Source organism: Miscanthus floridulus, chromosome 17 (genome assembly GCF_019320115.1).
Source record: "Miscanthus floridulus cultivar M001 chromosome 17, ASM1932011v1, whole genome shotgun sequence".
NCBI lineage: Eukaryota > Viridiplantae > Streptophyta > Magnoliopsida > Poales > Poaceae > Miscanthus > Miscanthus floridulus.
Window position 1 is genome coordinate 18099806 of NC_089596.1, and position 24959 is coordinate 18124764.

The 24959-nt window shown below is 43.9% G+C and overlaps 2 protein-coding genes across 2 annotated transcripts; one reads left to right on the top strand and one right to left on the bottom strand.

Moving 5' to 3' along the window:
• Window positions 1–206: 206 nt before the first annotated feature.
• LOC136517246 (uncharacterized) lies at window positions 207–5069 on the top strand. Its single transcript, XM_066510784.1, has 7 exons — window positions 207–414; window positions 649–752; window positions 2323–2392; window positions 2981–3237; window positions 3523–3639; window positions 3836–3887; window positions 4363–5069. Exons 2-7 carry the CDS (start codon window positions 663–665, stop codon window positions 4812–4814), a joined length of 1038 nt encoding a protein of 345 aa, XP_066366881.1. The 5' UTR covers window positions 207–414; window positions 649–662; the 3' UTR covers window positions 4815–5069.
• A 471-nt stretch (window positions 5070–5540) lies between these two features.
• Window positions 5541–9494, bottom strand: LOC136517081 (RNA-binding protein Y14A-like). Its single transcript, XM_066510597.1, has 4 exons — window positions 9108–9494; window positions 7695–7831; window positions 7092–7237; window positions 5541–6019 (listed from the first exon to the last, which is right to left on the bottom strand). Exons 1-4 carry the CDS (start codon window positions 9376–9378, stop codon window positions 5971–5973), a joined length of 603 nt encoding a protein of 200 aa, XP_066366694.1. The 5' UTR covers window positions 9379–9494; the 3' UTR covers window positions 5541–5970.
• Between the last annotated feature and the right edge of the window lie 15465 nt (window positions 9495–24959).

The following is a 24959-nucleotide window of genomic DNA, read 5'->3' on the forward strand; positions in this document are numbered from 1 at the left end:
TTTAATAAAATTGGATTTTCTATTTCATGATTTTTATATAATTTACTGTGATTTTTTAAAGATTGAACGAAAATAAATAAATAAAAAAGTAAAGACAAAATTACCGTCGCGGTAGCAGAACCACCGTTCAAGACCGATCGGTGGTTATTTGTCCGATTTTGAGAAGTTCATGTAGAAAATCCAGTTTCATATTTTAGGTGGTTCAGCTACATAGTGTGGGTAGACTTTTTTTTCCCCAAATCCAAAAATCTATAAACTCCTCCCTTCCCTTCATGCACACTTCTGCCGCGTGCCGCCACCGGCGAGGGACGGGACGAGGCGCCGAGCCGGCAACCGTCGCCGGGGTTGCCAGCGGCGATTGGCTGCGGTTCCGCATCGAGGCTGATCGAAGGCTGCCCTTCTGCCTCCCTCCCGGTACGCCACTGCCCGCTGCCTCCATTCCGCCTTTCAAAGGAAAGCATTTGCCTTTGGGCTATTGATTATTGTGTGGTGTCAAATTACTTTGTTCATCGCCTCCCAAATCGATGGAAAATAGGAAGACGCTGGTCTTTGTTAAACCTGGATTGCTATGACTATCGTTGTAATTGGACTTCTGGTACTAGGCTCTTCACATTATTCTTACTAGATTTCTACTTTTGATGCCTGTAGATTGGTAGCTGGAGATGGATCTGCTTCTTCCGTATAAGATTGGGGATCTCGCGGAGTCCAAATCCTTGGTGAGCGGTTACAGGGGTGCATGGTTTCGCTGCAAGGTCAAGCCTCTTTTATCCCCCATTACTTCTCTGTTCAGTTACCATACTCTAATTAAGTGTTGCCTGCATTTGTTTGTAATATGTGGTGGCAGTGAATTACTAATTTAAACTGTTTATATTCGAGTAACCTCTCGTCTGAATTTCATATCGTCGCTAGTTAGTGCTCCCTCAGGTTCCGAAATGTAAATAGTTTTAGTTTTGTCATAAATCTCTAACTTTGACTTAATTTTTAATTGAGGGAATACAACATAATATTTCCTTGTTTCATCATGCATCTCATGAATCACAGATGAACACCTTTTTTTTATTCATGTTTGATGTAAAGAAATAGAGCACGGGATTTATTCTCTAAGTATTTGAGAGTTAAAAGAAGGACAAAGTTAATGTGCGGTGGTTCACACTACGCCGAAGCGTGTAGCCTATCGCTGTCGTCCTTGCAATGAACCAGCAGCCTGCCTCTTGCAGAGCCACCACCGCCTCTACCCCTGCCACAACCCTGTCATGTCGGCCCTTGTCACAGCTCCCAATGCCACAGCTAACTGCTGTGTGACATCTTCCCCTATCACCAACTGCCACTGGCGCCTCACCTCTCCGCTTTCCACACTCCCTCATGCCCTTCCTAACTCTGCCGCTGCGATGGCCTTGCGCTAGACTCCGCCCACCTCCAGCAGCTACCACCTCCGGTGAAGTGGTGCTATGACTCATTGGTGACCTTTCCACGCAGCAGCACCGACAGCCTGGCCCAGGGGCGGTTCTAGGATGAGGACAAAGGGGGGGCTAAACAATGAAGATTTAGGGCTAGAGCTACAGATTAATGGTGATTTGAGGCTAAGTAACAGTGATTTAAGGTAGAAAATCATGCTCACGAGGGGGGCTGCAGCCCACCCAGCCCAGCCCCCATCTGGAAAGAGACCAAGGTCTAGAAATTACTATATCAATGAAAGAAGGAAAAGAAAAAAACCTACAGCAATTATGTTTCTGATTTTTTTAATGGTCTAGAATCTAGATTGAACCAGTGATTAATATAATAAATAATCATTAATAAATAGTTAAGTTCAGCTTTAAAAGTTTTGAAAAATAGTTGTTTCTCCATATATGAATCTAGAAGTTAAGTATCTAATCTTGTAAAGGAAGAGTCATATTACAAAGCCAATTTAAAGAAAAGGAAACGTCTCTTCTGTGAAGAGGCCAGGTTGCAGGCTTGTAGACTTAGTGAAGACAAACGTCATGAGTTCCTTCTCTGTATAGATTCCCTACCCTAGCTTTGCAGCTATCCTTGAGCTTGCATCTGCAGTTCTTTTTCTTTTTGTGCTTTGGCTTGGGTAAAGCCTCCCTTTTGTACAGTGCCTTTTTTCTAATAAATCTCTAGAGTGGGGGCCTCCCCTGCTGTATTTTACGTTCAAAAAAAGAAAAGGAAACAGACCTGCCCATCCATACATTAAAAATAAAAGGAAACAAACTTTTTCCTCATTGTTTAATTCATCGTGCATCTCCTGAATTGTAGATGTGTATTCATATTAGATGGAAAAAAGTAGAGCATGGGGGCTAATTAAATGCAGCTATTTTTCAGATACATAGTATGCGTGTCAAGTTTGGATACCTGGAGTGTTACTTGGAGTACATTGATTATCCTGGCGAAAGTAAGCAAAGCTTTATCTTAGCTCTCTTGTGTTAAGCAATTGTTTTGTCTTTTCAATAGTGATACTAAAATTTGTGAACATTTCATACTGCTAACTTTTATGTACCTAGTACCTTCCTTTATTGTACAATCTATGTAATCCAAACCCTAATGATTAGAAGATCTTATGAGAATACAAAGGAACTACAAGAACTTATAGGCTTTGGCATCTATTATGGAAATGCCAAGTTTAAGGGTATTGCACCACAAGCAGGTACATATTTTGAGGTTTGGGTGGCACCCTTTTTTTCAATAGGAATTTACTATCTTTGTGCTTACCAAAATTTGTTTAGCACAAACTGATATGTAATCATGTTCATATGTTATCTCACCAACAAGTGTTTGGTTAATTCGACTATAAATCTCAGTTTGATAAAATTTGGTGTTATGAAGAATATAAGGTCTAGATAATCCATTCACAGTTCATCATTCCTGTGTCCAGTTGAAAAGAACATAGGAACGTCAGCATGAGTGCATGACTGTTGACATTAATCATTAGTTTTAACTTTTAAGCACATTATATTCCATTCCCCTTGCTGTTTCCTTGCAGAGAAGGAATGGGTTAGGCTCTTTCGAAAGAACCCTGCATGGTCCAACCAAAATTCAAGAGAGAGTACTCAAATCATGATAAGGCCTTCGTTTCCAAAATGGTATTTTGTGCATGAAGTTCCTGAGCAGTTACCAAATAGTGATGTCACAGCAATTGTTGATGAAACCTGGCAAATAGGTGATCTGGTTGATTGGTTGAATGAAGGTTGTTATTGGTCTGCGACAATTACTGAGTTACTCAATGAAGACCTGGTCGAGGTAAGAATTTAATGATTTACCATGTTACTAGAAATTACCTGTTCTCCTAAATTTTCTTGTTATTTTCATGTACCATGCAATAGATGATTTAAACTTTACTTCTCCAACTAGTTAGTCCTCTTTATTTTATCGAACATGCATGAGAGCTGCATATCATTTCATCTAGTAGAAAGAAACTAGTTATTCCTTTGATCATCATTTTCTCATGGTTTTCTTCGTTCCGTAGCCAATATTATAACCATCTACTTATTGAATATATCCACATGTTACTAAAACTGTGTACAGGTAGAGCTGCCGGAACCTCCCATAGGTGAAGGCAAACGTTATCAAGCTAATTATAGTGATCTGAGGCCTACTCTCGAGTGGTCTCTAGCAAAAGGTTGGACGGTCCCTCTTTCACAGGTAGCTGATGGATTTTAAATTCTTTCTTTAGATATCTGTGTATTTAAGTGCTAGAATATATTGAGTATAGGTGACTCATGATTGTTTCCCCAGGGTAGTATTTACTTTATATTATAATGAAGTGCAGTTTCTGGCATAGTTTATTGTCTATAATATTTTTATGTATTGAATAAAATGTTGATTTTATTGTTACTAGGCAAACGGAAAAGGTCGGCATGCTGCTCGTCTACTTGAACATTATAAATCTGGTACTGTTATCTCTTGTGGATATGTTACTCCGATTGTTTCGTGTGTAGAAATGGTTGTCACATGGACATGGTTTGCTAATCTGGTACTGTTAAGATTATAGCAGTTAGCTAATTTGTGATGCAAATACAAGAAATCCTAGTAGCATAGGATGAAGTATTTTTTCCCACTAAATGAAAATGATAAACGTATCATTATTATAAAGAAAAACCAAAAAAGATTGCCTGTCTCCTTTGCTCCCATGCCTCTGAACCAGCGCTTACAAGCCTGCACATTTCATCTCTTCCTTTTCCTTATCAAAGCCGGGCTATCTAGTTAATCCAGTTCATTAATCGTTTTTGCCCTTCTTACATTGTTTGTATAGGGATCTGTTGGAGGGGAAAAAAAGGACTTTTCTGTGATGCCACTTCCTGCTAACTATATATGTTGTTCTAGCAAAGGTACCATCTTCACCGATCTATCTCAAAATGTTTGCAGAATCAGATGATGAAAATGACGACAATGATAGCTGGGACGCCCGGAAATCGTTGTGCAGAGCTTCAAATACGCCTGAGGAAGCTCCAGGTCCCATGATCCCTGCACCTCCGTCAGCCACAAACAGCGCTTCCAGCCACATCTATCAGAAGGACACTACTGTCACGTCCACAGAGGACCTGAAGCCCAGCTCAACATCCAAGTCACCAGACCCCAGCCATGACGCCCAAGCTGCTGCAACCAGCAGCCAACCTGCAGGGATCGGGATTTCCATCAAGCAGGAACCGGTTATTGGAGTCTCAATCAAGCAAGAGGACTCGTCCTTGACAGAAGGTGAGGTTGATGGTGACCTGGAGGAATGCTTGGAGAAGCTGGGTACGATCAAAGCCAGACTCAAAGACCTCATGCAGGGCACGCGGTTGGAACAGCAACGCAGCGCCAGCTTCCGTGGGTAGTCGTCAGGCAAATGAAGTGGCATCGAAGCCAGGGCCATCGAATGCCTGTGGTTGCTGAATTTTGTGTCCTGTGATTATAGAGGTGTATTATATTATGTTCCTGTTTTGGGGGAGTTGTTTGTTGTTGATGGAGAGTTAATCCTGCTTATGGTTGTTAATAAAATGCTGCATTTTGTAGAAGCTAAGAGGGATGTGTTGCTGAGTTAAATCTTCCATTGTGTTGTGATCGAGTTTTCTTCTATTCTGTTGTTGTGTCGTGACCGAGGGCCTCTTTGGATGAGTTAGGGCTAGTTACTTAGTTAGGCTAAAAAATGACTCGGATTAGTTAAGGTTGGTTAGCTAGTTGGTTAATAACTAGTTGAAAACTTGTCTAAAAAAGTAACCTACCTATTAGCCTTCCTGTTTAGATGTACTGGAGCTAATTTTTAGCTAACTAGTGATTAGTCCTTGTATCCAAACATGTCCTTAGTTCGGATGCAATTCTTGAGACGGCACATAACTCACCTGTACCACGTCGAGCAAATGCAAAACTGATGCTCACAGTAACCAAAGTATGACATCTGATGCGGGACCAACGTGCGGCACAATGAGCAGCAACTCGACGTCCCAAAAAGGCAAAAAACAACGCAAGTGCTGAGTGAGCTGCGGAGTGAGCGAGCTCCAAAGTGCTGATCTCCACGCAAGTGCTAAAAGTAAATGAGCTCTTCGGAGCTTGCCAATCGCTAATTGTTCAATCAACATACGTTAAAGAGGAGCATACGAGCATTTCTTGAGCGACTACAAAGTGAAGCAGGGTAACACACGAACATCAAAACCCAACGCATCACTCGTCAGAATGGTGATAACAAAGTGAAGGAACACACAAACATAAAAATCCAACACCAACACATCACTTGCTAAAAATCCAAAAGGATCATCGCTTACAATAGTCTCCAACTAGCATGCCAAACATAATGTTAAGCGGCTAAGTGCACCTCCATGTCTCCATCAACTCAAACCAGACTTCAAAGCAGGATACAACTACCAATGTCCCAAATAAGCAAACAGCAGGCAATCTAATAACCACTATCAAACTCCAGTGATACACATACACCAAGCTAATATTTGAAATCCCCAGACTTCTTGCACTACATGACATAGTAATGCTGGGGAAACATCAGTGCCTTCTCCTGGGTGGGGTCCTAGAACGAGCTCTTGGTGGAGACCTGACAGACACAAAAGTACCAAATAAAGTCAGCAATATTTCATTTAGTTAGTGGCTGGACAACAAGCCGAGCATCAACAAAGAACTGAAGGGAAATAGTTACAGTAGACCCCTTGTATATCTTATAATAATCAGAAGGAACAGGGGGCATCTATTAAGCAATTATATTGAGGCAAGCCAAATATAAGAAAACTGAGAAAGTTAACATGGCTCTTCTGGAAATGCCAGGCATTGGTAAGACAACACCTTAAGAGAAAAAAAATACATACTCAGAAGAACCACTCACCAATGACAACATGAACTGGAACCTCTAAGAACCAAGCAGGTAACCTACTTTTTACCACATATTCTGGAAAGTCAGAAGCATGATACCTTTCGATAATGGATGTGGTTGCCAATTTCCACAAGAGCAAAAAGTGACAAGACAAATGAAAGATCAATAACTTTTACTGCAGTCAGTTTTGGTTTCTAATATGCTAACTTAATGTGTTCCAGTACTTGCATACCAGTTTCAACTCCATGTTGATTCAGTGCAGTTTTAACTAAAAAATATCAATCCATAACTCTAGTCAAATTGGCTTGTCTGTTACACTAATGACCAAGTAACTGGTGCAATTAGCTCTGAAAATTTCTAAAACCTCCTTCCATCCCCAAATCAGGATCAAATCAAACCTTTCTTCAGATATTATTAAACACCAACAAATATTGAGCATTGTGAAACATGTACTACCCAAATATTTGGGTCCAACAAACCAACACAAAAGGGCGTACCCAGTGCAGAGAGCTCCCGCTCTGTGCGGGGTCTGGGGAAGGGTGTCAGTGGCAAGCCTTACCCTCGCCTGTGCAATGCGAGGAGACCGCGACTCGAACCCAGGACCTTCCGGTCACAGGCGGTAAGACTCTACCGCTTGCACCAGGCCCGCCCTTCTCCAACAAACCAACACAGCTAGTACAAAAAGGGGAAGGAATCCAACAAACTAACACAGCTAGCACAAAAAGAGGAAGTAAAACTAGTAGTGACCTTGCCCTGTTTTTCCCATACCAAAATTGCAGGGGAAAAAAGAAGCAAATACCTTTTCCGAGTATTTCTGCGCTTGGCAGGGCCACTGCTAAATGCCCAATCGACACTCATTATTTGTTTATAAAGCTCAGCTCCATCCAGTTCTTTTATTGCAGCTTGAGCTTCTTCAAACTTCTCATATTCAATCAAAGCGTACCCCTGTACAGAGAAAGGGGCAAAAGTAAAAACCAATGCTTGAGAGAAGATAAAAAAACCTGGTATTTAAACAACAGATACCACATATAAAGGCACTCATTTAATCATTTGCAAGATCACATATATATAGGAGCTTCCACCCTAAGTCGTTTGCTAATTACTATCAAGGGATGCTTTCAAGAATTAATGTTAAATATGTCAAATTCTAAAATGAGGAATATCATGCTGGCAGCAAGCGAGCAAGTTAAAAAGTAAAGGGCGTACCCAGTGCAGAGAGCTCCCGCTCTGTGCGGGGTCTGGGGAAGGGTGTCAGTGGCAAGCCTTACCCTCGCCTGTACAATGCGAGGAGACCGCGACTCGAACCCGGGACCTTCCGGTCACATGCAGTAAAACTCTACCGCTTGCACCAGGCACCGCGACTCGAGCAAGTTAAACAGTATTTAAGTAAAATAAAACAGACCTTGACAAATCCGGTACGACGGTCCAAATTCAAATGCAGGTTTTTGACCTGCCCAAATTCTTGGAATGCATTTTGAAGGTCTTCTTCTTGAGCTTCTTCATGAACTCCAGTGACCAACACAATCCATCCTTCAATTGCTGCAACAAGAGAACAAAATAAACATACATGAACTCAAAGTGGAACTAATTATCATCATAGAGAAGAACCTTCAACAAAAGTAAAAGAACTCTGCAGACTTCATTAAGTTATTGTTTTTTGAAAAACAGTGTGATCAATTTTGCTTTATTACCTAGAGTACAAGCAGAGTACAAATTTATAAAGGCACATCTAACCAATCACAGTTCAACTGGTGACAGATTTTTTTGAGAAGCTACTAAATTTTGTGACGCGGGCAAACCTAGGCATCGAATTAACATGAACTAAAAAGTTTCGAGATTTCATATTCCCAGTCATGCACTATTTAAAACTCACACACAGGTAAAAGAGAGGTATAAAGCTCCAAATGAAAGGATGCAAGGGAAAGAACAAAACAAAACGCTAAGAGGCTCAGTTGTGCCTACAAGAACCAAAACTTCAGAATTACAGAATCAAATAATGGTGTATAAACAGTAGTCAGGTTGAAAATAACTCTCTTTGTATCGTATAGCTACAAAAAAGTAAAAGAACTTTTTAATTTATTATATCCTCAGCCCATCACTAACACCTAACAAGCTGATTAACGTTGATACATTGACAGTCTTCAGCTCACATAAAGAACCAACCTCTATGGTGTTAAAAAGAACTGATAGCCAAAAGGCAGAAAGATAAAGACCAACAAAGAACATAAAACTCTGCGCACGGTACCTTGTGATATGAGTAAAACGAACAATCATGCTCACAGAGGGAACTGAAATTTCCTTTGGAAATAACATACAAGTTTCCTAGACAAACCCTAGAGAAATCATAGTCCATATTTGAAGTGGAAACTGACCCAATGTAGAATTAATTGATCAATGCGAAATCTTTAGGCTCTTTGAACCCCATTGGACATTGGTCTTGAGTAAAATCAACAAAATGATGAGGGAAAAAACAGGGAGCAATCCACTGTAGCATCCATATCACCCAAAGCCCCACTTCCACATCCACATTACTTGCAAAAAAAAAAAAAATCGATCTTTTCCACGTAGCAACAAGTAAAGTACTGCTAACTCGGCCATGCGAAATCTTTAGGTTCTTCGAACCCCACAAATCCGTTCAATTTACACAGAAAGCAATACATCAAGGCAGCACACATACTAAGTTACATAGGCACCTATAATAGAGTTGAGATCAAACAATCCTTCTTGCCTCATCAGTACTAAATTGCCACCAAAAAAACTAATAGGTTCAAGAAAATCTTTTAGGAAAAAAGAAAGAAAGAGAGGGGAGGCGTACATTGGATGGGTCCGGGGCCGCCGATCGAGTCGAGGTCGGCGCGTCCCCCCGCGCCAAAGCGCGAGTCGCGGGGCGTGGAGGAGTTAGTGTCCTCGCGGAAGCCGCGGCCCTTGGTCCTACGCGGCGCGTCGTCGCCCGCGATGGAGGAGCGGAGGCGGGAGGCGGGGGCGGGGGCCGGCACCGGATCCGGCCCGGCGTCGTCGTCCATGAGGTCGTCGTCGTCGAGGTCGAAGTCGACCACCTCCACATCGGCGTTCGTCACCGCCGCCATCGCTGCCGCTGACGGCGCCGCCGCCGCCTGGGTTCGGCTGGATCGGGTTGGGGGAGAGGAGGAGACGAGACGAGACCTACGGCTGGGTTCGGAATCGCGAGTGCCGACTCTGTGGGGCGTGGGGGTATGGAGTTTTTTTTTTGAGAGGAGCCCCTGAGATAAGGATGGCAACGGATCGGGTTTGGTGCGGATATTCGCGGGTTTCGGGTTTTGCGGGTTCGGGTTTGGGGATGGTTTTTCACCCACGGTTTTCGGGTTCGGGGCCCCGAAACCAATCGGGTTCGGTTTCGGGTTCGGTTTTCCACCCGTGGATATCCAATGGATATCCGAAATAAATCATTTGGAATTAAAACTCATGTTTTATAATATACTAATAATAATTTGTTTACTTAGATTATTAAATTTATTTAAAGTTGACTTATGAAAATATTTATTATTTGTTGCCTCTTGTTTATACATGTGAATATGTGTATATATATCCGCGGGTTTCGGGTATCCATTCGGGTTTCGGGTATCCGTTCGGGTTTCGGGTATCCGCGGGTTTGGTTTTGGCGATGGATTTCCACCCGAATCGGTTTTCGGGGCGGGTTTGGGTTTTGATTTCGGGTTTCGGTTTTGGGTGCACGGAGACTCCACCCGATCCGAACCCGACCCGTTGCCATCCTTACTGAGATATTCAGTTCCACCCTAAAATCCCAAAAAATGCTACAGTACCTGTCACATCGAATGTTTGTGGCACATGTATAGAACATTAAATATAGACGAAAAAAACTAATTGTACAGTTTGGTGGGAAATTGCGAGACGAACGTTTTGAACCTAATTAGTCTATGTTTGAACACTAATTACCAAATAAAAACGAAAGTGCTACAGTAACCCAAAATTTCAACTTCCTGAAACTAAACACGCTCTTATCCACCCTATCTACCGAATATATATACTCTTAAAGTTATATACCATACCCCCTCTCACAGGTTCCTGTAGCGCAACAGTGCCCTGACTCAGTTTCTTCTCCCAGCAACCGTCAATCCACCGGCACCGTAGGATCCTCCGGCCTCTCCCCACCCTCCCAACAGAGATCGTCCATGCGTCCACCTTCTGGAAACAAGGACGCCCCGACGCAACATGTCCTCAGCCCTTCCGCCTCCTCCCTCTGCCCGCCTGCGACCATCGTCGCCATCCTCGCCTTGCCTCTGCGTCGCCCCCACGCCCGCGCGTTCGTGCCGGCGCCGGCGCCGCCTACACGGCTGCCAGACTCGCACCAGCTGAAAGGTCCTAATATGGCTACAGGGGATGAATAGCATATTTAAATTTCTATAAAGCACTAGAGAAAAGTGATTAGTACAGTAAATGGCTTAATACAATTTTGCTCTAGCTCCTATATACTCTTAAAGTTGTATACCATACCCCTTCTCACAGATTATTGTAGCGCAACAGTGCCCTGACTCAGTTTCTTGTACCAGCAACAGTCAATCCACCAGCACTGTCCGATCCCCGGGCCTCTTCCCACTATCCCAACGAAGACCGTCTATGCGTCCGCCTTCTGGAAACAGCAAAGCCCCAACGCAACCTGTCCCTAGCCCTTCTGCCTCCTTCCTCCGCCTGCCCGCGGCCATCATCGCCATCCTCGCCTTGCCTCTGCGTCGCCCCCCACGCGGGTCCGCGCCACCGTGCCCGCGCGTCCGTGCCGCCGCCAGCGCCACCAACGTGGCTGCTAGACTCGCACCAGCTGAAAGGTCCTAATATGGCTAGAGGGGGGTGAATAGCCTATTTAAATTTCTACAAAGCACTAGAGCAAAGTGATTAGTACAACAAATGGCTTAATGTAACTTTACTCTAGCTCTACAAATGTTATAAGCCACCTACCTAACAATTCTAGTTACAATGATCACTAGGCACACAATAAGCTATGTCACTACTCACTAAGCTAGTGTGCTCTCAAAGACTAACTAAAGAGCCACACTAATCAAACTAGCAAGCTCTCAAAGACAAGCTACGCTAAAGAGCTTGACGACTAGTTTACAAGAATGTAAAAAGTGAGAAGGGTGATTTATACCACCGTGTCGGGAGTGAACCCATCACAATATGTAGATGACCAATCACCGGAAGAAATCCAAAGAATCAATCACAATGGAGACATGATTTTTCTCCTAAGGTTCACGTTCTTGCCGACACGCTAGTTCTCGTTGTGTCGACCAACACTTGGTGGTTCGGCGACTAATAGGTATCACACACCTAGCCCACCACAAGAGGCGTCGCAAGAACCTACCTACAAGTAAGGTAGCTCAATGACATAAGCAATTTACTAGAGTTGCCTTTGGCGCTCCGCCGAAGAAGACACAAGACCCCTCACAAGCAATTGATCGAGGTCGGAGACAATCACCAACTTTGCTCAACGATCCTCCAATCACGGGGCCATCTAGGTGTCAGCAAACACTAAGAGTAACAAGCTCACAACCAGCCCAAATCACCCAACTAGTGCCAAACGATGATGCAACTCAATGCAATGCACTAGAGGCTCTCTAATCTCACTCAAGATGATGAAATCAAGTGAACAAGTAAGTGGAGTGTGTTGCTCAGCTTCTAAAGGATGTGCACAAGTGTATGAGATGCCAAGAGAGTGGCCAAGGCTGGCCACACCCTCTATTTATAGCCACACAAGCAAATAGAACCGTTACCCCTTAGAGCTGCTTTCTACGAGGGCACCGAACAGGGCGGTACGGTCACCGGACAGGGGGTGATGGTGCCTCCAACGATTGAATTCTAACGGCTAGTTGGTCACTGGATAGGGTGACGGTGGCACCGGACAAGGGGTGATGGTGCCCCGCAATGGTCGAATTCCAATGGCTAGTTGGTCACCGGACAGGGTGACGGTGGCACCGAATAGGGGGTGGCGGTGCCACCCTGGCCAAGCCCTCCAAAACACCCCTCTCTGGATAATTAGGGCGGTACACCGCCACACCCATGGCAGTGACCATGGCGGTGCCCCCCTCGGCTATAAATCCAACTTGCTGCCCTCGGGTGAAATAGGGCGATGGCACCAGACAAGCAGTAATGGTGCACTGCCGTGCCCATGGCGGTGAACACCACCGTGTCCGGTGACCACCCCATAGTGGCCCTTCTCTATCAGGTCCTGGTGGGCACCACCATAGGGGCAATGGTGCACCAGATAAGGGGTGGCGGTGCCACCTAGGCACCACCACTAGCTCTCCGAGTTGCAAATTTTGTCACGTTTCGATCCACGTCAACTTGAGCTGCTTCCCGCAAGCGATGCTAACTCTCAAAGTGTTTTCTCAAAACATATTAGAGCGAAGTTAGCATTTCTCAAAATATTTTCCATACATATTTTCGCTTGCTCTCCAATGTGCACTAGGCATAAATGCAATGCATGAAGTCCAACACCTAGTGGCACTAGATGAACGAATTGTCTAGTTAAAAACCCATCTTAATAGTACGGCCATTTATCCTAAATGTGATCACACTCTCTATAATGTCTTGATCACTAAAATAAAATCCCTAATTATACCTTTGTCTTGATCTCCATAGGGTTTTGTTTTTCTCCTTCTTTTCCAAGTTGAGCACTTGATCATCATCACATGTGGTCATCTCATCATTTCATGTGATCAACATCACCATTTGAGTGCCACCATGCTCCTTACTTGGATTGCACTAACCTAGCTCATATCATCACTCATGACAAAGGTTAGTGCTTAGGTTTTATCAATTATCCAAAACTAAACTAGGGCTTTCAATCTCCCTCTTTTTGGTAATTGATGACAACCTATTTACAAAGATATTTAATAAAATCTTTTTGGATTCATGTTGCTTGCCCAAGCACATTACCATGTGTAAAGATTATGGACAAGTTTCATAAACCAAAAATTGGTAGTATTAGTTCCCCATACATATGTGCTAATAGTTTAGATTTGAAAGCTTGCACATATGCATGGATTAGAGGTTTGGGAGAGTAATAGCTACTAAATGATGCTAAGGTGTAAAGAATGGACCTTTGAAGCGTGATACCAATCGGAGTTGCTAATATACACTATCCTTAGCACCATTAGTAACTAGACATTCACAAAAACTAGAAACCCCATGAGATCAACATTATATGAAAGGGTCTAGTTTTTACATGATAAGCACAAGTCTAGTTACTTTTCCTATGCATGCTAGTTTTCATTTCATCAATCATTTTCTATGATCTAGCATACACCACACCAACATGGATATAGAATTTCAAACTTGTGCCATGCAAGAAAACATATGTAAATGCACATACAAATGCAACATACAAGTTTATGAGCTTGCCCCCCTACTTGTGTGCTTCAAATTTTAATTGATCCCCTTACAATGTCATTTCATTTGTTTGCTCCCCCTATCATTACTATCTTTGTGAATTTCTCTCCCCCTTTGTCAACAATTAGCATAAAAGGTGAGCTCAAATTTTAGATAGGTTGGGATGAAACCATGTGAAGTAAGAATTATTTTCCCAATTTGGTTCAATCTAGATCACTTGCAAAAGATATTTAACTCGATTTGATCCAAGGGCAAGCCTCTTCATACCTCCAAAAAAGGGTTATCATGCACCATGTTGAGTTAAACACTAGGTTCACAAGCCCACAAACATGTCATATGCTACTACTTGATCATTTCAAGCATACAAGCAATAGTGGTACCATACAAGCATCAAATTCATTTGATTTTCATGAATGAGCCTAAGACATGTAAGGAATGACTAGATGCACTAAACAAGTCCTTAGCAATAGATGAATGACATGCCAATCAACTTTACCTTGCTTTTGCTGGAATGAGAGGCATGTCATATAATGGGGTGCATCAACACATATTTGAGAAGTCAAGTATGTTCAATTCATTCCTTAGCTTGCAAAACCTCTTCTCAGCAAGTGGTTTAGTGAAGATATCGGTAAGTTGATCATCGGTGCCCACACTCTCAATGCAAATGTCCCCTTTTTGTTGGTGATCTCTTATAAAATGATAGCGGATATCTATGTGCTTTGTTCTTGAATGTTGAATAGGATTGTTGCTGAGCTTCATGGCACTCTCATTGTCACAAAGCAATGGCACTTGTTTGAACTTGATTCCAAAGTCGCTCAAAGTTGCCTTCATCCAAAGTAATTGAGCACAACTACCGGCTGAAATGTACTCTACATCGGCGGTTGAAAGTGCTACACTATTTTGCTTCTTTGATGACCAAGACACAAGTGATCTTCCCAATAGTTGACATGTGCCCGATGTGCTCTTTCTCTCAACTTTGCATCCCCGCATAATCGGAGTCCAAATATCCAATCAACTCAAATCTAGCTCCTTTGGGATACCACAATCCAACATTTTATGTATGCTTCAAGTACCTTAATATTCTCTTTGTTGCCTTCAAATGACTCTCTTAGTGAGGCTTGAAATCTAGCACACATGCATACACTAAATATTATCATCCAGTCTTCATGTGGTCATATAGAATAGGCTTACAATCATAGACCGATACATCTTTTGATCCACCATGTTGCCACTAGCATCATTATTCAAGCTTCTATTTATTCTCATTGGTGTACTAATAGCTTTAGCATCATTCATTTCTAACTTCTTGAGCATGTCTTTGATGTACTTGTCTTGACTCACAAATGTGCCATTTTTCAATTGCTTGATTTGAAGACCAAGAAAGTAACTAAGCTCTCCAATCATGGACATCTCAAACTCACTTGCCATAATCTTTACAAACTCCTCACAAAAATCTTGATTGGTTGATCTAAATATGATATTATCAACATAGATTTACAATACAAACAAGTCATTGCCTAGCTTCTTGGTGAAGAGAGTGGTGTCAACCTTGCCCATCTTGAATCCCTTAGAGAGTAGAAAATCCCTCAATCTCTCATACCATGCTCTTGGTGCTTGCTTCAAACCATACAAATCCTTTCTCAACTTGTAGACATAGTTGGGTTTCTTATCATCTTTAAAACCGAGAGGTTGCTCAACATACACAAGCTCATTGATGTACCCATTGAGAAATGTGCTCTTCACATCCAGTTGGTACAACTTGATATTGTGGGCATAAGCATAGGCTAAAAAGATCCTAATTGCTTCTAATCTTGCAACCGATGCATATGTTTCTCTAAAGTCAAGACGTTCAACTTGAATGTAACCTTGAGCCACTAATCTTGCTTTGTTCCTTACAACTATCCCATCTTGATCTTGCTTATTCTAAAAGACCCATTTTATTCCAATCACATTATGATCCTTAGGCCTCTAAACTAACTCCTATACTTAATTTCTTGTGAAGTTGTTTAGCTCTTCATGCATAGCATTTACCCAATCAACATCCTTCAAAACTTCATCTATCTTCTTTGGTTTAATAGATGAGACAAATAAGAAGTGTTCACAAAATGATGCTAATCTTGATCTTGTTTGCACACCTCTAGAGATATCACCAAATATAGAGTCCAATGAATGATCTCTTGCAACATTGGTTGGTTGGAGCACTTGCACTTGATTGCTTGCATTTGATTGATCACTTGGTTGAGATGATAAACTAGCCACTTGTTGTTGATCTTGCACTTTGTCATCACTAGCACTTACTTGACCTTGATCATGAGAACCACTAGCTTGCACATTTGGGTTAGAGAGCACTTGATTCTTGTCATCTTCAACATCAATCACCTCTCTAGGCCTTATGTTACCAATGTCTATGTTCTTTATTGCATTGACTAATTGAGTTCCTCTTACATCATCTAGATTCTCATCTTCCTCTTGAGAGCCATTGGTTTCATCAAATTCCACATTATGAACCTCCTCAAGAGTACCACTATCTAAATTCCAAACTCTATAAGTCTTGCTAGTAGTTGAGTAACCAAGCAAGAAACCTTTGTCACATTTCTTCTCAAACTTGCTCAATCTAGTGCCTTTCTTTAATATATAGCATTTGTAACAAAAAATATGAAAGTATGCAATATTAGGCTTTCTTCTATTCAAGAGCTCATATGGTGTCTTCTCCATCATGGGATGACAATAGAGTCGGTTGCTATAGTAGCAAGCTGTATTGATTGCTTTGGCCCAAAATGAATGACTCACATTGTACTCATTCAACATTGATCTTGCCATATCAATCAAGGTTCTATTTTTACTCTCAACTAGGCCATTTGATTGAGGAGTGTACTTAGCCAAGAATTGATGTCTAATTCCAAATTCATCACAAAGCTCATCAATTCTTGTATTCTTGAACTCACTTCCATTGTCACTTCTCACTTTCTTGATGGTTGTTTCAAACTCATTGTGAATTCTCTTGATGAAAGTTTTGAAGATTGCAAACACATCACTCTTGTCAACAAGAAAGAACACCCATGTATATCTAGTAAAATCATCTATAATGACAAATCCATATTTGTTTCCACCAATGCTGGTGTATGTGGTTGGTCCAAACAAGTCTATGTACAATAACTCAAATGCTTTGGATGTGCTCATCATGCTCTTCTTAGGATATGCGTTGCCAACATATTTTTTGGCTTGACATGCACTACATAACTTATCCTTCTCAAATGTGATATCTTTCAAGCCTTTAATCAGATTATGCTTAATCAACTTGTTTAATTGTTTCATTCCAACATGACCAAGCCTTCTATCCCATAACCAACCCATGCTAGACTTAGTGAGCAAACATGTTGACAATTGAGCTTCACTGGCATTGAAATCAACCAAGTATAGATTCTTATATCTAAAACCTTTGAATATCAAGTTAGAGCCATCTACACTTATGATCTCTACATCATCAATTCCAAATATATACTTGAAACCAAGATCACAAAGTTGAGCCACCGACAATAGGTTGAGGTTCAAGCTATCTACAAGTAGCACATTGGAAATGCTTAAGTCATTGGATATTGCAATCTTACCAAGATCTTTGACCTTGTCTTTGCCATTATGAAAGGTCCTAATGACTAGAGGGGGGGTGAATAGCCTATTAAAAAATTCTACAACAACACTTAACAAAACGGTTAGACAATTATGAGGCGAAGCAAGTGTTGCGCTAGCCTACTCAAAAAGGCAAGCCACCTATCACAATTCTAGTTTAGATAGTGTCTATTCACACAATAGCTATGACACTACTCTATGTTAGTGTGCTCTCAAAGGCTAACTAAAGAGCCACACCAACCAAGTATGCAAGCTCTCACAACTAGCTACACTAAAGAGCTTGACAACTAGTTTGCGATAATATAAAGAGAGTGATCAAGAAGATTATACCGCCACGTAGATGAAGGAACCAATCAATCACAAGGATGAATAACAATGATGACCAATCACCTTGGAATCAATGATGAACACAATGATTTTTTACCGAGGTTCACTTGCTTGCCAGCAAGCTAGTCCTCGTTGTGGTGATTCACTCACTTGGAGGTTCACGCGCTAATTGGCTTCACACGCCAAACCCTCAATAGGGTGCCACACAACCAATCACAAGATGAGGATTACACAAGCCACGAGCAATCCACTAGAGTACCTTTTGGCTCTCCACCGGGGAAAGGTTAAGAACCCCTCACAATCACCACGATCGGAGCCAGAGACAATCACCACCCTCCGCTCAACAATCCTCACTGCTCTAAGCCATCTAGGTGGTGGCAACCACCAAGAGTAACAAGCGAAACCCGCAGCAAAACACGAATAACAAGTGCCTCTAGATGCAAATGCTCAAGCAATGCACTTGGATTCTCTCCCAATCTCATAAAGATGACGACTCAATGATGGAGATGAGTGGGAGGGCTTTGGCTAAGCTCACAAGGTTGCTATGTCAATGCAAATGGCCAAGAGTGTGAGCTTGAACTGGCCATGGGGCTTAAATAGAAGCCCCCACGAAATAGAGCTGTTGTATCTCTTCACTGGGTATAGCGCGGGGTGATCGGACGCTTTGGTCCGATCGACCGAACGCTGGCCCTCAGCGTCCGGTCACGTGATTCATGCCACGTGTCCCCTACTTCAAATATTGTTCGTTATATTTCAACGGTCATCAGTTGACCGGACGCGTCAGTTAGAAAGTGATCGGACGCTAGACCTCAGCGTCCGGTCGTTTCCAGTAAGGTTCCAAACGTAAATTTTCACGATCGAACGCGTCCGGTCATGCCCGACCGGACTCACCCATCGTCCGGTCACTCAATGTCTCTTCTGTACGCCCCACGTCATCGTACGTTAGCACTGACCGGACACACCCTGCCAGCATTCGGTCATAGAGTGACCCAACGTTCGGTCATTTGACCGACGCTAGCGTCTTCGCTAATACATCTGACTGGACGCGCCTGTCCAACTGTGGCCAGTGTCCGGTCACTCCTAGTGGCCTCCATCTTTTCTGTCTAGGGCACCGGTGGCACCGTCGGACCGTCCGCACTCTATGGGCGGACACTCCGTCGGTGGAGTTTCTTACCCTTGCTTTCAAACTTCACCACCCTTGATCAAATATGCTAACCACCAAGTATATCACCTTGTGCACATGTGTTAGCATATTTTCACAACCATTTTCAAGGGTGTTAGCACTCCACTAGATCCTAAATACATATGCAATGAGTTAGAGCATCTAGTGGCACTTTGATAACCATATTCCAATACGAGTTTCACCCCTCTTAATAGTACGGCTATCAATCCTAAATGTGATCACACTCTCTAAGTGTCTTGATCACCAAAACAAAATAGCTCCTATGGTTTATACCTTTGCCTTGAGCTTTTTGTTTTTCTCTTTCTTCTTTCCAAGTCCAAGCACTTGATCATCATCATGGTATCATCATCATCATGCTATGATCTTCATTTGCTTCATCACTTGGAGTGTGCTACCTATCTCATGATCACTTGATAAACTAGGTTAGCACTTAGGGTTTCATCAATTCACCAAAACCAAACTAGAGCTTTCACATTGTCACCAAATGTGATACTATCAATCCGATTGCTCTAATTCTTATTGATTGGATGGAACATTCTTGAATCATAGATCATGTATTGTGTGTACCCACTATCAAGCACACAATGCCTTCCTCCGGCTTTATAATTGACCTACAAAAAAAGATCAATTCTTTTTAGGTACCCAAACTTGCTTGGGTCCATGAAGGTTAGTTATCAAGGTCTTTGGTACCTAAATGGCCTTCTTCTTTGGGCCCACAATTGGTGTACCAATAAACTTAGACTTCACACCATTAGCACCATTAACAAGCATGTAACAAGAATCAAATTTAATTGAGGATACATTAGATTGCTTGTTCTTGTTAGTCTTGCAATATTGCTCTATATGCCCAACTTGCTTGCATCTATTACAAAACTGACCATTGCTCTTCACAAAACTAGCTTTGGGAGTAATAAAGGCTGCCTTGCCATTCTTGGGTGTATAGCCTAATCTCTCTTTGTTGAGAGAAAACCTCTGGCTACCTAAGCACTTTAGCAAGCGGGCATCTCCACCATAAGCATTGCCTAAGGCACGAGTGAGCTCATTCACCTTCTTCTTGAGGGTCTCATTTTCCACCATTAGTGAGGCATCACAAGTGAAATCATCACTCAAAGGTGAAGTAGAAGTGGTAGTGCTACAAGAAGGGTTAGTGGGAGCAACAACAATAGGTTTATAAAAAGATTCATCAAGAATATTACATATTAGTCCCACATCACATGGCACAATCACTTGCTCCTTCTTCGCTTCTTCCTCCTTGACTTGCTTGAGGAGAGAGGAGCGAGCCTTTTCAAGTTTAGAGTGAGCTTTGCCAAGCATCTTATGGTCTTCCCTTGGACTCTCATGAGAGGCATTTAGCTCATCAATGGATTACTTAAGAGATTTAATCTTCTTGCGCAATTCTTTGCACCCCTTTCTCTTCATCTCAAAGCAAGTGTGCACTTGTTCACACATGTCCATGAGCTCCCTTTGGTGTACTCCTCCTCCTCATCACTTCTACAATCATCACTTTCACAATCATCATCACTCACATCATATTTTACCTTGGTAGGCTTTACCATGAGACATGTTGATGGAGTGTCGAAGATGGAAGGCTTATTATTGATGGCGATGCTTGCTAGTGCTTTCTTGATAGATTTCTTGCCATCATCACTAGAGTCATCACTATCTAAAGAGCCATCACTATCCCATGTCACCACATAGCCTCCACCCTTCTTCTTTTGGAAGGTCATCTTCTTCTCCTTCTTTTCCTTCTTATCCTTCTTGTGCTTCTTCTTGTCATCCTCATCATTGTCACTACTGTAGGGATAATCTACTACAATGTGATCTAGACTCTTGCACTTATAGCATATCCTCACATATTGTTTGCTCTTATTGTTGTCTCTTCTCTTTCTTGCACCATAGCCCTTCTTCTTCATGAATCTTCCAAGCTTGCGCACAAAAAGAGCCATGGCTTCATCATCACTGTCACTAGCATCTTCATCATCACTTGATTCTTCTTTTGTGGACTCGCCCTTATTCTTAGATGATGAGCTAGCCTTGAATGATACACTTTTTTTCTTCTTGTCTTCATCTTCCTTCTTCTCATCCTTGTCAACCCGTTCCCTTTTCACACAGTATGCCTCTTGTGTCATGACATCACCTAGTATTTGGTTAGGGGTGAGTTGCTTCAATCCTCCTCTAATGATGATCAATCTCAATCTCTCAAATCTATGAGGTAAGCACATCAAGAACTGATGAGAGACATCATCATCATTGATCTTCTCTCCTAAAGCCTTCAAGTTATTAATAATTACTTGCAATCTATGGAACATCTCTAGAATGCTCTCATCATCCTTCATCTTGAAGCTTGTCAACTTATCCTTAAGGATATATAGCTTGGCACTCTTCACCGATGGTGTTCCCTCATAGGTCTCCTCCAACCTCTTCCTATAGGGTATTGGTATTAGGGATACCTGGGAGAAGGAAGCTGATGGCCGCGAACACTAACTCACCCGGACGGTCAAGAGCGTGTTTTGGTCTTGCCCGACCCCGAAGGTATGGGCTCTGTGTCACTTGACCCCAAGGGCAGAGGATCCATTATGCCTGACCCCAAGGGTGTGGGCCCTATCTCACCAGACCCCTTGGGCGTGGGCTCCATCGCATCTAACCCCAAGGGTGCGGGCTCCGCTCACCTGACCCTGAGGGTGTGAGCTCCATCATGCCTGACCCCGAGGGTGTGGGCTCTGTCTCACCCGACCCCTCGGGCACGGACTTCGCCTCGCTAGACCCCTCAAAGGGGGATTCCACCTCGCTCGATGGGGGGTCTGTACCGCCCCTAACCACTACTGGTCTAAGAGTATGAACCCAGGGTCAAACTTCTGATACCAAAAAGGGAGTAGACGCATCTTGACATGACTTGTGGCCATGATAGGCCATACCTGAGGACTCACGTCGCCAACAGTGTCAGGCATGCTGGTGTTATGCTACCTAATCCCTATACGACTTCTGATAGGGCTATCTACTAACCATGCTGCCTACTAGGACGGAATAGAGTGCCACAACCGGCTGACGATGCCCGTGTATGGCACCAGTGATGAACAGGGTCATGATGTGGAGCCATCCCCGCCATCATCTAAGGACCAATGGGACCTGTGCAAAGGAGATGAAGGGCGCCTCAACCTCGGAGGCCTTCTTCCTCCTCGCTTTTCTCTCTCTCTCTCTCTTTCTCTCATGTAACCTGTGCCTTCCCCTTCATTTATAAAAGGGGAAGCAAGACACTCCACGGATGGCTCAACGAGATCAACAAGACTCAACTCCATTTGACCCTTTCACCAGAGACTTGGGACTTGCTCCTTCTCTCGCCCGTTTATAACCCCTACTATAAACTAGTGTCGGTAACACGAGCAGTAGTAGACTGGACATAGGGACAATCCGCCTAAACCAGTATAAATTATTGTGTCTTTCGAGCACACCATTTGGGCAAGACACATAAATCACAAATTTACTAGTCAGTGATTCAAAACACCGACAGGTGGCATGCTAGGTAGGGGCCTTTTGTGTGTCTCGTCATCCACAATAGGCCATGAATGGCTAGCCACGGCATTAGCTAGGTCTCAGGCGCGCACGTGCACTTTGGGAGCCTAGATTTCTTCATGACCATTGAGGGAGAGCTAGCGTAGGCTCCTGCCCCCTTCTAACTTCTTTGCTCCACCAGCCTTGACACAACCATCGAGGCCCTCTAAGAGCTACAGCTAGATGCCCTGGAGGCCCATGCCCCCAGGAGAGACTAGCTCCTCGGCTTTAATTATAGGAGGCTAGAGCGTCAGCTTGATGCCTTCCTAGGACCCTGACCGTCCTATGAGGACCTACGCTGCCTCACCTTCTCATTTGTCAATGTCATGACACAGCTTATCAGAGAGAAACTGCTCTCTCTAGAATACCTCACTCGGAGTGCCTCGACAGTGTTCCTGTTTGATCTACGCAATGCCGCAAGGACCATTGGTCACCTTGTGACACAACACATGCACCCATCCCCCATGGATGACAAAATTGTGGGTATGATAGACTACATCATGGAATCTTTCCATGACCTTCTCATAGGAGATTCAGAGACGATCTCTAACTCTAACTCCAGTAGGAGAAGCCATCATCCTTCGCAAGAATGCTTCATGGCAGGCACCCCTAAGGGACACATCAAAAGCATCCATGAGGGAGGGGCTACTCCTATGGATGACCCCGATGACAAGGTTGAGGGAGATGTAGGGGCCCCACCTCACCTATGGGTGGAGCAGCTAAGGGCACGGCACAAGGATATCGAGGATGCATGACTCTAGCTGTAGCAGGAGCGTGTGGAGCTCGAGCGTGAGATCGAACACTGCAGAGACAGTGGCCGTGCGTGCGCCATCGCCCACGACATAAACCGGAGGATCATGGAGGACGACAGAGGCCTCTCACACTTCACCTAGGCAAGCCAAAACATAGCTACCATGGGGGCCTTGCTCTTTCCCTGCCATGGCGGCCTTGGTCTAAGGGCTCCCAGAGCCCATGACATTTGAAGACCATCGGGCCCATCACGAGATCTAGACGCTGCTCGAGCGCGCGGCGGTGCAGTAGGCGCAAAGCTCACTGTCTCGGCAACGTGAGCTCTATGCTAGTCAGCGCATGTCTTCAAGACAACATGGCTAGGACATATCTGTCCACTAGGCACCGTGCAATGGTAGGGGGCTTGCCATGGTCCTAGTGCATGAGCATCTCGCCCCCAACCATGATGCACCTAACACCCTTGATGCCCATAGGCATGGATAGGGGACAATAGAGAGGAGGCTAGCCATGGCTACCACCCTCATCGTGGTGGACGCTATGATAGTGGTAGGGATCGAAGCCCGAGCCCTGATCTACTAGGGCCCTACTGGGGCCTAGGCTTTCATCCGGCACATCCTCAACACGGCTTTCCTGCCGTGGTATTAACCATCGACCAACATCTTGAAATACTCTAGGGAAACAAACCCTGACCTATGGCTCGAGGATTACTGACTTGCTTATCAATCTGGCGGTGTGGATAGTGATTACTTCATTATCTGCAACCTCCCCTTGTTCTTGGCCGATTCAGCACAAACATTGCTGGAGCACCTTCCGCCGAACAGGATCCAAAGCTAGGTGTACCTGAAGGATATCTTTGTGGGAAATTTCCAAGGCACCTACACATGCCCTAGGAACCCCTAGGATCTAAAGAATTGTCGATAGAAGTCTGAGGAAACTCTCCATGAGTACATCTAATGCTTCTCTAGGCAATGCAATGAGTTGCTCGATGTTGCCAATGTCGACGTCATCGGAGCCTTCCTGTCCGGGACTACCTATGAGTCCCTAGTCCACAAGCTAGGACACAAGGGCACTTGGACCACCATGGAGCTCCTTGACATCATGACTAGCCACACCTTAGGCAAGGAGGTGGTCGTAGCGATTTTTGACCACCCTATTGGCAAAGCAAAGCGGGACGAGGATGCTGGCGAGGGCACCTCCAACCACCCGAACAAGAAGAGGAACAAGCAGCGACACAGGGGCTCACTCGTGGCCATTGCCAAGCGGAATGGCAGCTGGGCACCCACCGAGGGTGCTCCCGACCACTTCACGGAGCTACTCGAGGGGCCATGCTCGAACCATGCCTTCCCCATCAAGCACCTATACAAGGACTGCGCCCTCATGAAGTGTTTCCTATCCGACAACTCCAAAAAGGGGAACTAGAGGAAGAAGCCTGAGCCAACGGTGGACGACACCGAGGGGAAGGATGGAGGCTTTTCGATGCTAGATGGCTACCTCATGATCTTCGGTGGGGCAGCGGCTTATGACTCTAAGTGCCACCAAAAGCTCACACATCACGAGGTCTACATGGCCGAGCTAGCCATGCCATCTTTCCTCCGGTGGTTGGAGTCTGCCATCACCTTTGATAGATCCAACCACCTAGAGAGCATCCCATAGCCAGGAAGGTACCTGCTCATGGTTGACCCAATCGTTGACATGAAGCGGCTCACTAAGGTGCTAATGGATGGAGGCAGTGGCCTCAACATCATGTATGCCAAGACGCTTGATGCCATGGGCATCGACCGGTCGCGCGTCTAACCGATCGGGGCACCTTTCCATGGCATCGTGCTAGGGAAACAATTCATACCGCTCGAG

Coding starts and splice junctions, on each gene's coding strand:
- LOC136517246 (XM_066510784.1), top strand. CDS start 663: ATGGATCTGCTTCTTCCGTATAAGATTGGGGATCTCGCGGAGTCCAAA. Junction 753..2,322: donor GTGCATGGTTTCGCTGCAAG/GTCAAGCCTCTT, acceptor GCTATTTTTCAG/ATACATAGTATGCGTGTCAA. Junction 3,640..3,835: donor GGACGGTCCCTCTTTCACAG/GTAGCTGATGGA, acceptor TATTGTTACTAG/GCAAACGGAAAAGGTCGGCA.
- LOC136517081 (XM_066510597.1), bottom strand. CDS start 9,378: ATGGCGGCGGTGACGAACGCCGATGTGGAGGTGGTCGACTTCGACCTC. Junction 7,832..9,107: donor CGGCCCCGGACCCATCCAAT/GTACGCCTCCCC, acceptor CTCTTGTTGCAG/CAATTGAAGGATGGATTGTG. Junction 7,238..7,694: donor GTCGTACCGGATTTGTCAAG/GTCTGTTTTATT, acceptor TTCTCTGTACAG/GGGTACGCTTTGATTGAATA.